The 14,499-nt window shown below is 38.4% G+C and overlaps 1 protein-coding gene across 7 annotated transcripts in view; it reads right to left on the reverse strand.

The window, feature by feature from the left end:
* AHCYL2 (adenosylhomocysteinase like 2) overlaps positions 1-14,499 on the reverse strand; it is a 163,650-nt gene that overhangs the window by 3,699 nt on the left and 145,452 nt on the right. For all 7 annotated transcript variants that reach the window (XM_045565515.1, XM_045565514.1, XM_045565520.1 and 4 more), the window contains exons 11-15: positions 12,055-12,125; positions 9,880-9,974; positions 3,339-3,437; positions 1,616-1,684; positions 1,415-1,493 (exon numbers count right to left, since the gene is read on the reverse strand). In XM_045565515.1, coding sequence (XP_045421471.1) covers positions 1,415-1,493; positions 1,616-1,684; positions 3,339-3,437; positions 9,880-9,974; positions 12,055-12,125 — 413 coding nt within the window. The remainder of the gene's footprint in view (positions 1-1,414; positions 1,494-1,615; positions 1,685-3,338; positions 3,438-9,879; positions 9,975-12,054; positions 12,126-14,499) is intronic.

Raw genomic sequence — 14,499 nt, forward strand, 5'->3', positions numbered from 1 at the left:
TTTTCAAAGCTGTAACATTTCTTCCATAAAATTTCTAACTTTCAGCCTTGAACCTTTCCTTATCCCAGAAAGGTGAGGGAGAGATGAAAGAAGTAATAGGCCTCAGGATCTAAAAGAAAGAATGGGATAGCCAGGGGACTAAAAACTGTTAAGCTGAAACTTGAATTGTTCTATACTTTGTATCATTTAGAAAAACTAACACCTGGGGAAATTGGAAAGGAATAACTAAGGACACTACATTGTCTGCTTTGCTTTCAGTACTCTTAGTTCTTATGTGTTTCTGTTCACATTCTATTATTTGAACACATAGTATTTATTCATAATTATATGTCATTTCTCATGTATCTGTATGGTCTCCTCAACTTCATTACATATTTGGTCAGAATATGGACTGCTTTGTTTCTTTTATATCCTTCCAAAGTGTCTATTAAAGAAAAATATATTAACTTTTAAAAGTTGTTATGCACCTAGTGGTAAAGCAAAACAAAACCAGAACTGATCTATTCCCTGATATTTGCCTGAGGAGTCTGTAAACACACTGCATCAGTTCAGGTGCCTGACGCAGGCTCTTTAAAAATTTAACACAGTTTAATGTTTCTCTTATACGAAACACCCACATAACTAGACTCTGAATATTCAGTGTCTGTCCTTTGGCCTGAAACAACAGGGTTAGCCTTAAAAGGCATAGTAAGAGGCTGGGCACGGCGGCTCATGCCTGTAATCCCAGCACTCTGAAAGGCCTAGGCAGGAGGATCACTTGAGACCAGAGGTTTGAGACTAGACTAGGCAACACAGTGAGATCCTGTCTTTTCAAAAAATAAAAAGTATTAGCCAGGGCTGGTGGTGCTTGCCTGTAGTCCTGACCTAGCTAGCTACTTGGGAGGGTGAGGCAGGAGGATCGCTTGAGCCTGGGTGTTGGAGATTGCAGTGAGCTATGAACATGCCATGCCATGGCATTCCAGCCTGGTCAACAGAGTGAGACCCTTTCTTACACACAGAAAGAAAAGTATAGTAAGAAAGTTTCACATGGTCTGGGAAAGTTTGGTAGGGGCTACTTAGCAGCCTAGAACTGGAATAAGTCAGATATCATAAGGTAGGAAATGATTCCTCTCTTTTGGGGGAAGATTTTTTTTCTCCTTTGAGATTCCTGCCTACAAGATACTTAATGAGAAAAAATCCTTAAAATTCACAGGCAGGTAAACTAAATCACAGCAAAATGTCACAACTTCACTGGGACAACCCATGTGGAAAAATGGGATAGCTGGGAATGGAGCCTAGGAATCTTAGCTCCTACTTTACAAGATAAAGAGATCTTCTTTCCCCCTATCCCTAAGAAAGTTATGCCCTCAAATTTCCTTTAGCTTCTGACTCTGAACTACTTTGGTGATGATGGGATGGAAGAGCATGTACTTACCCATTTTCTTGGGCAACAGGTAGACATCCTGCTTATAGCGTCCCTCAGGAGCATTGTAAAGCTCTATCAAGGCGAGAGCCTAGGAAAGCAGAGAGAGGGATGTGGAAGTGCCATTCACAGCAATTTACCCCGTATCAAGTGAAACCAGGCTGGTCTGAGGACCCTCTCCAGCCTACTGCTGCCCCATTCTGGAGGCCTCACCTGAGTAGTAGCGGTGATTGAGAGCACAAATGTAGGCACTGTGGAGCAGCTTAGGTTCAGCAGACGGCCCTAGTGATCAAAGGTGAAGATACAAATGGGGTTAGGACAAAGTTGTTGGCCTTTGAGGAGTGAGGGAAGAGTGTGACTGCTATTTTCCAAACACTTCCCAACTGACATTGCTGGATAAAAAGGTATTTGATAAATAGGAACTGACATTTAAATGAAACCACTAAAAAATGCTGGAAAATTTGATGAGGGTAATAGCTAAAAGATTTCTGGAATTATGTAAAAAAAGAATACAGATGGTCACATGACACTAAAACTTACAGCAAAGATGGGTATATTTCTCTTGAATTTTCTACTCTCTCTAGAATAATATCCTCCTTCAAAGGATCAGCGTTTTTTGAAAGACTGTCCTAAAATAAGCAACTATCTAGTTAAATCCAGGGGTGCTCTGTCCAGGTTGTGAGGGGAAGTATTGTTGGATTTAGAAAGCTGTGATGATTTTTGTGCTTCTTCCTCAGTTTGGTTCTCCTGAATTCAAGGCAGTTTTATACGCTGAGTGGGTGATTCAGACAGCAGAAGGGCTAGAAACTGCCTCCGATGCCACCCTTTCCTATTTTGTTTCCCAGGAAGCCTAATCATCCTTTTTGCTCAACCATATAGCCACAAACACCTGCAGTGCGTGCTTTTGTCACCAAAATTACTAAGTGGGACCTCCCAGGACAACTAGAAATAAGTTACCAGACAGTGGGCTGACATCAAAGCTACTAATGCATATTTAACAACCTGTCATCTCCCCATACACACTCCTTCTTTGTGAAGAAATAGTTCAGTTCCCTTATAAATGCCCTAAGGTGTTTGACAAGGTGAGATAAGGTGAGAAAAAGGTGAAGAGAACAGCAAGGATGCTGAAACTTTACGGACTCCTAGATAAAGACAGTTTATCTTTCACTTTTCATATTCAGTTTAATATAAAAAAAGAAAAGAAAAACTGACTGAAAATCAAAACCTGAGAAAAGTATTATTTTCCTTGTTATTTTGATATCTTTCCCTGAAGATGAGAAAGCTTCAAGGCAAGAACAGGGGGCATAGCTGTCAGGATCCAGGACTAGGGAGGAGGAGCTTTCAAGAAAGGAAAAGTGGTCAGACATTGACATGGAAGGCTAAGTGAAATGAATGTCAAGAATAAGTGTGAGCTAGAAGCAGCCAGGATGGGGAAATAGCAATCAAGCAACCAATAGCTGGGTACCTACTACCCATCTGGCTCAATTCAAGGGAATGGATACTCAAGAACAGGGACTCTATCAGCAAAGACATGACTTTCCCAGAGCTTGCCCAAGATAGTTACAGTCAGAAATATCTATCTACTTTGTGTTCACTGATTAAACCATCCCACAAATGACATTATCTCTCTCTTTGTAAGCATCACTCAAAGTGGCATTGGTTCTATCTGTGAATTCCTTCCACAGTAACAGTCATTATCTGACTCAACCTGTGGAGTGACATGGAGAGACAGGATAATTGGTGAAAAATGGGGAACCAAAATAGTTTCTTAATTGCTGAAAAGATCTTTCACAATTAGAAGCAAAATCTTCTGGTAAAGTAGTCAAACTTGTACTAAAAAGAAAGAGTTGAAAGTATGGGAGAACATGAGGAGGAGGGACCCTGGTACTGCAGTCTCTCCTGTCAAGGGGGAGTATCTTTTGCCAGCCTGTCTTACCTCTGCCAGCAGTACTATCCTCTTGCCATCAGGCCATATCACATGGTCAACTTGGGATCTCACTCGCTCCCAGGTCAGTTCTGGTGTCCGCAGACTCGCCTGGAACATATACAGCAAGCACGTCATCAGCCATGGCAAGTCCCAGTTTGGGGACAAAAAGATGTTGAAGGGAGCCATTTCAAATAGCAAGTTGAAAGGAGCAACCAACATGCCAGATGGAGAATACCTGTCCTGGGTTGGTTAGGACTGTTCCATTTCAGGGAATTTAATCTTAGGCCCAGCCAGGGAGGGATCACTCAGGATGTCATTCCACAACATATACCGTATGCCCACTCTCACAGTAAAAGGTGCTATGGGAAATACAAAAGAAACCAAAGACATGGTTTCTGCCTTCAAAAAGCTTGCACTTTAGTTGGAAAACAACACATATGTGAGAGGAAAAAAAGCCTTTAAAATACTTACAAAGCAACATGCAAACAAAGTGCAAATTAATACAGTGCAAACTGAATACATAAGTGCTGAAGAGACACAGAAAAGAAGGACGATCCAAGCTCAGTGGGATTAGTAAAAGAAGGCTGAATGTCCTAAACAGCATGCTGGGGCTCAAGGTTCTGCCCTCATGTCCCGATGTCCCAAGTTCCACCTTCTCAACGATGGTGGTTCACCCTAAAGTTACAGAAGCTTTGTGACCTAAGTGCAAATGTGAGGTAGCCTTTAAAGAAATGCTTAATGGTAGAGTAAAGCTCCCAGTGGCTCACCCTCCTTCCATTTCTGTATATTGTATATTCAGAGAACAAGAGAAAAAATGTTAAATTTATTAATGGTAGCAATCAAATAACAGTCACAGGGTACAGACTTAAGACAACTTCCTTCTTCCAATAGTTAATGCCTAAAATAGAAAGGGAATTCATACTCCAAAACTATCCACTGGTTCGTTTGACAAAACTGAGAAGTTCTGTCAGATAGTAGTTTTCTGACAAATAAAAGGAAACACTTTGGTTACACAATAAGCACAAACTGAGTACTTACCGTATTCTAGGCATTGTAGTAAAGGATATGAATATAGATAAGACTCTTGATTTCTTTACTATACTGTGAGCTATTTATGAACAAGAATAGTACTTTCTTTTCATTTTAGTATTCCCAAGGTCTATCTAAGCCAATGGGGAGCTCAATGAATGTTTAGAAATTCATGGTCCCTACCTCCTAGGAAGTACCAATCTAGTGGGAAAGACAAACATAAAATTATATTTCAGTGTTTACAGAACTGTATTAATGGTCTGGACCATTTCTTTATTAGGTAGATGGGAAACGTAACATTTCTTGAGCTGTCAAGTTTCGTAAACTGGTTCAACCTTTCTAGAGGGCAGTTTGGCAGTAGCTAACAAAATTTTATATGTACCTAATCTTTGACCAATTGGTTTCACCTTTAGGGCTCTATCCTATAGAAACTCTTGTTCAAGTTCAGAAATATAAGTGCCCAAGAATGTTCAGTTTAGCATTATTTATATTAATAATAGCAAAAAATCTAAATCCACAAGGGAATGGTTAAAGTAAATCATGACTCCATACAATGGAATATTATGCAACCCTTTAAAAAAAAGTAGATCTATGTGTGTTAACATGAAAACCATTCTCTATTGTTAAGTGAAAAAATCAAGTTGCGGAACAACATAACCTCAATTTTGTAAATTTTTTACTTCTTGCTTTAAACATATTTACATTGTTTGAATTTTAAACTATGCAATTATTACTTTAAAATCAGAATTTTAAAAAGAAATTTTGTAAATACTGTAAATGGAGTTCAGAAGAATTTAAGCAAACAGACCATTTTGAGAAGTTATGGATATACAAGATAAAATCCCTTAGCCAGTGGAAATAGCACCACAAAGGGTAATAACCACATAGAGCCAAGAGATACTCATTGGTAACACTGGCATTTATTGAGATGACAGGATTATAAAGTATGTCAGGTTTTTCGTGTTTCACACTCATAATCTTTCAGAGGACAAGCAATTTTGGTGCTTGGGAGCAAAGACACCAGGATAACAAGAGTCTCCTATCTTAAGGCATATTCCTTGGGAAGAAAGATATGATGGAATCAAAGAAAGGACACTTCTTAACTACCTTCCCAGATGTTCCACCATAGATTAGCCAGTTACTGTGCTTGCACAAATTGGTCTCGTATGATTTGGAACAGTGCTTTTCAGTTTTTTTTTGTTTTTTTTTTCTTTTCAGGGAGAACACTGTAGTTCTAGTCCTAGTAAAGCATGGAGTCAATAGCAAGTCTCAGGTTAAATCATTCTTTGGCTGGGAAAAACTTTTAAAGCCTGTGTACATAATGGTTTAACCACTTGAATTGTGAAGCTTACAATCATACAGAACTTCTATGTGATGCATATGGGTCTGCTTTCAAGAGAAAAGAAACACGTAAAAGAAAGACATGGCCAAAAGGCAGCTGAGAGCATAATCCCTAAAACAGGTTCCCTAAGTACTCACAGCATTAATATTTCTCAGAAAAAAATGAAGCTTTCTAAATCACCTAATCTTTTGATGAGCTATTCCTTTCTAAATGTGTAGCAGGCAACATCTCAAGTTTTACAGGTAAAACTATAAATTCTTTCCAAAAAAACCCCCAAAAACTTTAATTTCTTCTTTTTTTTTTTTTTAAGAGAGATAGGGTCTCACTTATTGCCCTGGCTGTTCTCCAACTGCTGGGCTCAAGTGATTCTCCTGCCTCAGCTTCCTGAGTAGCTGGGACTGCAGGTGCAAGCCATCATGCCTGGCTCAAAAAAACCTTAAATTTTTGATCACTCAAAATATCTGGGTAAATACTTACCAAATTATTCTGCTACACAGTTTCACCGAGTTGACTTATAGTGATTCTCCTCTCTTATTCTCATACTCTGCATCCAATCCATTTAGCAAATCCCACTGGTCACAGCATATCATTTCTTACTACCTCCATTGCTTGCCCGTCTAATCCCAGCCTCCACCTCCTATCATCAGTAATACTGAAAGACCCTCCTGTTGTTCCTATCACTACTCAAGTTCTAGAGTGTTTTTTTAATACAAAAACCAGAGTAATTTTTAAAAATCTAAGTCAGATTTTGTCATTCATCTACTCAAAACCTTCCAATGGCTTCCCTCATATTCAGAATAAAACTTAAAGTCCTTATCATGGCCTATAAAGCTCTATGTAGCCCACTACCTCCTTGGGCTACCTCTTCTCCTCACCCCCTTGCCCAAAGTTCCTCCCCCATGGCTTCTTTTCTCTTCCTCAAACACACTGAGTGGGTGTCTACCTCAGGGTCTTTTACTGGCTGGCCATTGTCTCTGAATAGAAGGTTCAGATGGCTGGCTTCTTCATTTCATTCAGGTTTTTTTCCAAATGTCATCTCCTCAAAGAGACTTTCTTGACCACCCTAACTAGAATAGCATCCTCAATGTCCTCACCTTGCTGTTTTTCTTCAATACTAAGCACTGACTGACCGTCTATTATTTGCTTATTGTCTGTCTCCCACACTAGAATATAGGCTCAATGAGAGCAGGATGTGTTCACTGCTATTTCTTCAGCCAATTAGTACTTGGCACATAGCAGAGCAGGTATTCAATATAAATATGCTAAATAGTGAATGAATATTCTGGTTTCAATTATTAGTTGAATTTGCTGTTTCCTTGAATTTCATTTCACACACCTTGTGACACTACCACCAAACATTGAGTAATTTAACTTTCAAAAGCCCTTCTGAGCATTTCTCTTTCTGGACCAGTTAGCTTAGCCATATACCTTTTGCCAACAAGGACACAAGAGAAGTGAGAGTTGGCCCCGGCTCATCTCAGTGGCAGATATGGGGGCAACCTGGTAATACCTGCCAAACTAGGGCTAGTCTCAACACAGCAGCCAGGGTGATCCTTTTAAATAAAAGACATTCTCTTAAAACATAAGTCATGTTGTTATAAACCCTACAATGGCTCCCTGTTTCTCTCAGAACATAATCCAGAGTTCTTATGATAGGCTATGAGGCCCTGTTAAGATCTGGCCTGTTACCTCCCTGACCTCATCTTCCACTCTTCCCTGCCCCGTGCTCATTCTACTCCAAGCACATCAGCCACCTTGTTGTTCCTCAAACAGCCTAGGCACACTCCTGCCTGAGAGCCTGAGTACTGGCTTTTATCTCTTCTTAAAATGCTCTTCACCAAAAAATGCACATGGCTAATTCCTTCAAGGCTGCTCAAATATCACCTTGTTTTTTTTTTGAGACAGAGTCTCACTCTGTTGTCTGGGCTAGAGTGCCGTGGTGTCAGCCTAGCTCACAGCAACCTCAAACTCCTAGGCTCAAGCAATCCTTCTGCCTCAGCCTCCCGAGTAGCTGGGACTACAGGCATGCGCCACCATGCCCGGCTAATTTTTCTATATATATTTTTAGCTGGCCATATAATCTCCTTCTATTTTTAGTAGAGACGGGGTTCTCCCTCTTGCTCAGGCTGGTCTCGAACTCCTGAGCTCAAACAATCCGCCCGCCTCGGCCTCCCAGAGTGCTAGGATTACAGGTGTGAGCCACCGCACCCGGCCAAATATCACCTTCTTAATAAGACTCACAACTTGATCCCTATATTTAAAATTACCACCCAGTGCTAGATTCCCCTTACCATTCTCTACTTTTTCTTTTTTTCATGGTGCTTCTGCCTTCTAACATAATATAAATTTTAGTTAAAATTTATTATGTTTATTGTCTTTCTTCTCACTAAAATACAAGCTCCATGATGGCAGTAATCTTTGCCTGTTTTGTTCACTGACTCTAAGCATCTAGACCAATACCTGGCATATAGCAGTCACACACAAAAAATATTTGTGATTGAAGGTCAAGAGTCTTCTGGCCTTTATTCTAAGAGATTATTTATGTCTGGGCTGCATTTGAAGGAGAAATTACCATCATAATTTAAAGTTAATCTATAAGTCATGAGGAGGTACTTATAAAACACGTAGGAAAACAAAACAAAACTAGACTAGGAGTCAAAAAACCTGGGTTTTGTGTTCCAATTTCATTTTGGATTAATTATATGACTGAAAATGTACTTAACTTCATAGTTTTCCAATTGAAAATTAAGAATGAGAATAATGCCTCATGGAATGGTCAAGAAGATGAAATGAGATAAAGTAAAAATATGAAAGGTACTTGATTATATCTGCAGTTATTTTTATTTCAGAGCTGTCTGAGGGTTTAGAAGGGAAAATTCTTTCCCCTTTCCCCGACTCTGAAGATTTCTCATTAAGGCCTATGGCATGACACACGTACTTCCCTTTAGGCTTTTCCCCTTTTAAGGCTCTATAAGCAGATTAATCCAGGAAAGGACAATCATATGCTAGACAGTTTTAGAAATACTAATATCTTCGGCCATTTAGCATAGGGGAAGTATGGAACATAAGTGAAATTTAAGGGGGAAAAAAACCCAACTACCAACTAAATTATTCATATAAGCAAAATCATGGTAAGATAGAGTAATGAGTCAAACACCCAGGGTACAAATAGGCTTGGGTAGGTTGCTTTGCCAGCTATTTTTAATAATAGAACAGAGAACAGAGTTAAAAAGAGAAGCCATATAAAATAGATATTATCCAACAGGATCTCAATATATTAACTGATCCTTATCTGGCAATGGTGAAACTCAGTCAGAGCAGCCCTCCATGGAGATGAAAACATGCTTTGCTTGAGCCAGTTACCCAGAGAAAAATACAAGTATGCCCGAAAAATGCCATAAAAATTTAAAACCAGAGTGAAAGTCACACTGAGAAATATTTGGTAAGTCTGAAAAGAAATAAATAACACTTCTAGTAACTATTACTTGGGCAACTTCTTAGGACCAAGCGCTATTTTGGATGGGAAAATTTTAGAGTGAATGTAATCAGATTACAGGACCAAAGTGTAGATTTTCTAGGTATGAGGACCACATGCCACTACACAATGGCACTGCATTGATTGTGACACCTACAGACCCAATTACTACAGTTTGGAAAATATGTTAAGGGAAGACCTAGCTCAGTGAAAGAGGGAGAGAAAGAAGGAACCATAGGATTTGACAGATGCGGTCAATCTTAAGCAGCACAATCATCCCAGCACATAGATTTTTCTTCCTTGACTTATTTCCTTGGACCGACCTACTTATCTCATATTTATGGTAAAGCCAAATACCCCCAAAATACTGGCTACTATACTGACTCACATTCATTGTATCCTTTTTGTAGTTTTGAGTTTACCCTGCTTTCAATCCTAAACGTAGAGATAAAATGGCTTACATTGTAAGTAGGTATTAAGCTTGGGAGGAGAAAGATAATAATTTGAAATGATTAAATTAAGATGAAGAGCCATTATAGTATCTATAAGCGCAAGCTGTAGGGCAAATAAGTGAACAGATATGGACAACTCTGCTAGAAAAGTTATGCTTAGGATGGCTGGTGACCTTGCTCTTTCCTGTTTCAGTTTGTTTTTTGGGAGGGAGAGGGAAACAAAGCCCCCAATAATGAGCCACTTGACCTTACCACATCAATCTCTGTGTTGGAATGTCCCATGTTACAAACGATGCAGCTATTCTTCATACGGTCCAAGTGCTCTCTGGTTACCACATTCTTGTTACCTTAAAAACAGAAGAGATATCCACATGAAAAGGAATGAAGTTGGACCCCTACCTCATTCAATATGTAAAAATTAACTCAAAATGGATCATAACCTAAATGTTAGAGCTAAACTATAAAACTCGTAGAAGAACACAGGAGTAAATCTTTGTGACCTTGGGTTAGGCAATGGTTTCTTAGATATAACACCTAAAGCACAAGTAACCAAAGAAAAAGAGATAGACTGGACTATGTCAATATTAAAAACTTTTGTATGCAAATGATACCACTAAGAAAATGAAGAGACAACCCACAGAATGAGAAAAAAATATCTGCAAATCATATAACTGATAAGTGACTTGTCCAGAATATATAAGGAACTCTTATAACCCAATAATAAGAAGACAATTCAACAATGAGCAAAGATGAGCTCAGGAATTCGAGATTACAGTGAGTTATGATCAGGCCACTATACTCCAGCCAGGGTGACAGAACAAGACCCTATCTCCAATTTAAAAACAACAACAACAACAAAAAACCAACAAGGGATCTGAACAGACATTTCCCCAGAGAAGATGTATTATACAAATGGCCAACAAGTGCATGAAAAGATGCTCAACGTCATTAGTCATCAGGGAAATGCAAATCAAAACTACAATGAGATACCACTTTATGCTTACTAGGATGGCGATAATCAAGACAGACAATAACAAGTATTGGTGAGGATATGGAGAAATTAGAATACACATGCATTCTGGTGGGATTGTAAAATGGTGCAGTCACTTTTTAAAAGTTTGGCAATTCCTCAAAACATTAAAAATACAGTTACCATATGATTTAGCAATTTTACTCCTGGGTATCCAAGAGAACTGAAAATATAAGTCCATATAAAAACCTATATATAATGTTCATAGCAGCATTATTCCTAATGGTCAAAAAGTGAAAACAACCCAAATGTCCATCAATTGATGAATGGATAAATAAAATGTGGTTATATCATACAACCAAATATTATTCAGCAACAAAAAGGAATGAAGTACTGATACAAGCTATCACATGGATGGACCCTGAAAACATCATGTTAAGTAAAGGAAGCTGGTCACAAAAGATCATATACTATATGATTCCATTTATGTTAATATAAAATGTCCAGAATAGGCAAACGTACAGAGACGGAAGGATTAGTGCATTGCCTAGTGCTAGGGGAGCACAAAGGATGGAGGATGGAATAAGGAGTGACTGCTAATAGGATGGGGTTTCTTTTTTGGGGTGATGAAAATGTTCTGAAATTAGATAATAGGATGTTACACAAATTTACTAAAAACTGTTGAACTGTAAACTTTAAAAGGGTTAACTGTTTGGTATGTGAATTATATCTCAAAAAAAAATAGATCGTGGTGTTGGTTGTACAACCCTGTGAATTCACTAGAAAATAGTGAATTTAAATGGGTGAAATATGTAGTATGTGAATTACATCTCAATAAAGCTACTTTTAAAAAAAGATTCAGGGGATTGATGTGAAGCAAGAATAGCTTCTTGTGGGTCCTATTCTCTGCCCCCAGCTCTCCCTGAGGCTACAAATATATTTTTTTAAATATTCTGATTTTCCCCCTAAAATAGAATTATCAAAGAAAACCAGTGTTCCTGTGATTTATGGTTCTACCATAAAAATAAGTATCTCAGTCTAAAGAAATTAGCATCTCTGTATATTCCTCTCTAAAACTCAAAATCTACCTCTTTGTGAATTAGCACAATAACCTCTCCCACTTTTTCTATCTATGAAGACTTTTGCTCTAGCTTTGCCTTAATTATAGGGACTAGAGAGAAATATATATCACTTTGGGAGGTAAAATTAAAAAAAAATCAATATCAAGCAGAGTCCTATGGATGAAAAAAAAGGAAAAAAAAAATCAAGTGTACAAATTTAAGATCTGGCTTCCCAAATAAAACTCTGCTAATTAATCTCCTTCCTACCCATCTCCTAGGTAATTGAGGATGGATGGAGACACAGCAGTTATAAAGGGTAGAGAGAAACTTTCCTATAGGAATAAGACCTAATGGGCGTTCTCAAGTGCCACCCCATTTAGTATGTCATAATCGTACCTGTACAGGTAATAACAATGTCCACTTGTCGGATGACCTCATTTAATTTGACCAGTCGAAATCCATCCATACTGTAGAAATAAAGCACGACCAATTAACCTAAACAGGCAGCCGGGGAGCTTTTTGCCACAGAACTTCAAAAGCTATTACCAAGGTCCTTTGGTACCTACACTGTCACTTCTTGAGATTGCTGGACTATTCTTAACAGCAAAAAATCCGAACAATTTCCTTAGTTCATACAGGACAGAAATAAAAGGGTCTTTTCCATCAGTGGAACTTATTTCTTCCTAATAATAGAAAGCCAGGCATTACCATGAGATTTCCCAGCCAGGTTTCTGGAAACTCTAGAAAGTGCCACTTAGCCACTAAATCTGCTAACCCATCGAAAGTGCTCTCCCCAACATCATCAATAATCTCCTGAATGCCAAAACCAAAAATATTTCTTACACTCATATTACATGATTTCTTCTGCTACATTAAACATTATTTGCCCCCTTAAAACTCTATGCTCCTTGGACTCCATGACATTTCTATCCTGGTTTTCCCCCTACTTTTCTGATTGTCTCTTCTTGACCTCAGCCAACCTTTAGATATTGGTACTCTGTAGGGTTCTAACCTCTACTCTTTTCTCCACTTTTTCAGTACTCATCCATACCCTTTCCCTTGGCTGCAAATGACCACTTACAGGTGGCTGGTTTGCACATTTATATCTTTAGCTTAGATCTCTCCTAAGCTTCATAGTCAAAAATCAAATTATCCACTGAATATTTCATCATGAATGTCCCAGAGGATCTCAAACTCACTCTGTTTGAAACTATACTCGTTATCTTCTCCTCACCTCCAACTCCATCAATTTCTTCTTCTATATTTTCTATCTTGATCAACAGCATCATTGTTCATTCAACTGTATGAGCCATACAAACAACAATGTTCTAGCTTACTGCCTCTTCCCAGCTGAAGTTGTCACCAAATCTGGTTGATTCTTTTTCCTTAATTTCTTAAAAGTCTCTTGAATTTGTCCCCTCCTCTTCCTACATGCTGGTTTTGCTTAAGTTCAGGTCTTATTATTTCTCGCCTAGATTACTGTAGTAAACCCTGGCCCAATCTCATTGCTTCTAGGTTTATATCTCTCTACATCATTTTGCAGAGTAATTTCCCTAAATGCAATTTGGATCACATCACTTCCTTGTTTAAAATATTTCAGTGAGATGCTTTTTCTCAGGATAAGACCCAAATACCTACATATATATGATTATATTGACATATGATTCCTATGATACCTACCTCAGATTTTACCATTCTCTCAAATTTATCCTATCTGCCAGCTACATTAAAATATTTCCAGCTTCTTAGATATGCTATCTCCTTCCTCAGAGACAACGCACATGTTCCCTCTAACTGGAATATACATCTAAACGAAGAAAACACTTACACATTTCAAGGCTCAGTTCTATTGACCTCTCTTTCTCCTCTACCCCCTTGCTCTCCAGTTAGAAATTTCTCCTTTGTGCTCCTACAGAAGCATGTGCTGTTTACCTCCATGACAGCACTTACCACACTAAACAGTGGTTATCTATCCATGTGCTTCTAAAAGCAGGCTCCTGTCTCATTCATCTATTTATCCTCAGCACATCACACAGTCCCTAATACATAGTAAGTGATCAATTCATGTCTATAGGATAATTTCAATAGTACTGCAATCAGTATTAAAGCATGTTCAGTTTCTATAATAAACTTTGAGAATACTAAAAGGGTGATGGTTCCCCTTGTGTGCTGAAGCCCTGACTCAGAGAAAGCTGGCAACTCTGTTGGGGAAGTCAGTGGGCTTATAGCTAGGATGTATAAGGAGGACAGGAGGAAATGGTTATAGTAAAAGCTTTATGCCATGCTTCATTCTATTCTGGGGACATTCCTCTAGAGGGTTAATGGTAAAGACTGGATGGGGTATCCAGGCTGTAGATACTAGGACTCTGCAATAATTTTCAGGGACAGTAGTAGTTCCCATCCTGCTGAGGATGGCAAGAGAAAATTTTAATAATAGCTACCACTTAGTGAGCATCTATTATATGACAGTAACTCTGCACCTTATATAATTACATATTTATTATGTAATATATAATTTATAATAACTATTTTACTGAACTCTCATAATGGGCTATGAGGTAGGTATGATTACCCACATTTTACAGATGAGAAAGGAACTATTCTTTTTTCAAATTTTTTAATTTTAGAATAATTTCAAACTTAAGAATTACAAGAATAGTACAAACAATTCTCATATATCCTTCAGTCAGATTTAGCAGATTCTGCCCTTAATTTAGACTTGTCTGATGTTTCCTCACAATTAGATTCAGGTTATAGGCTGAGCATGGTGGCTCACGCCTGTAATCCTAGCACTCTAGGAGGCTGAGGTGGGAGGACCGCCTGAGGTCAGGTGAGACCAGC

This window comes from Lemur catta, chromosome 11, assembly GCF_020740605.2.
Source record: "Lemur catta isolate mLemCat1 chromosome 11, mLemCat1.pri, whole genome shotgun sequence".
Lineage (NCBI taxonomy): Eukaryota > Metazoa > Chordata > Mammalia > Primates > Lemuridae > Lemur > Lemur catta.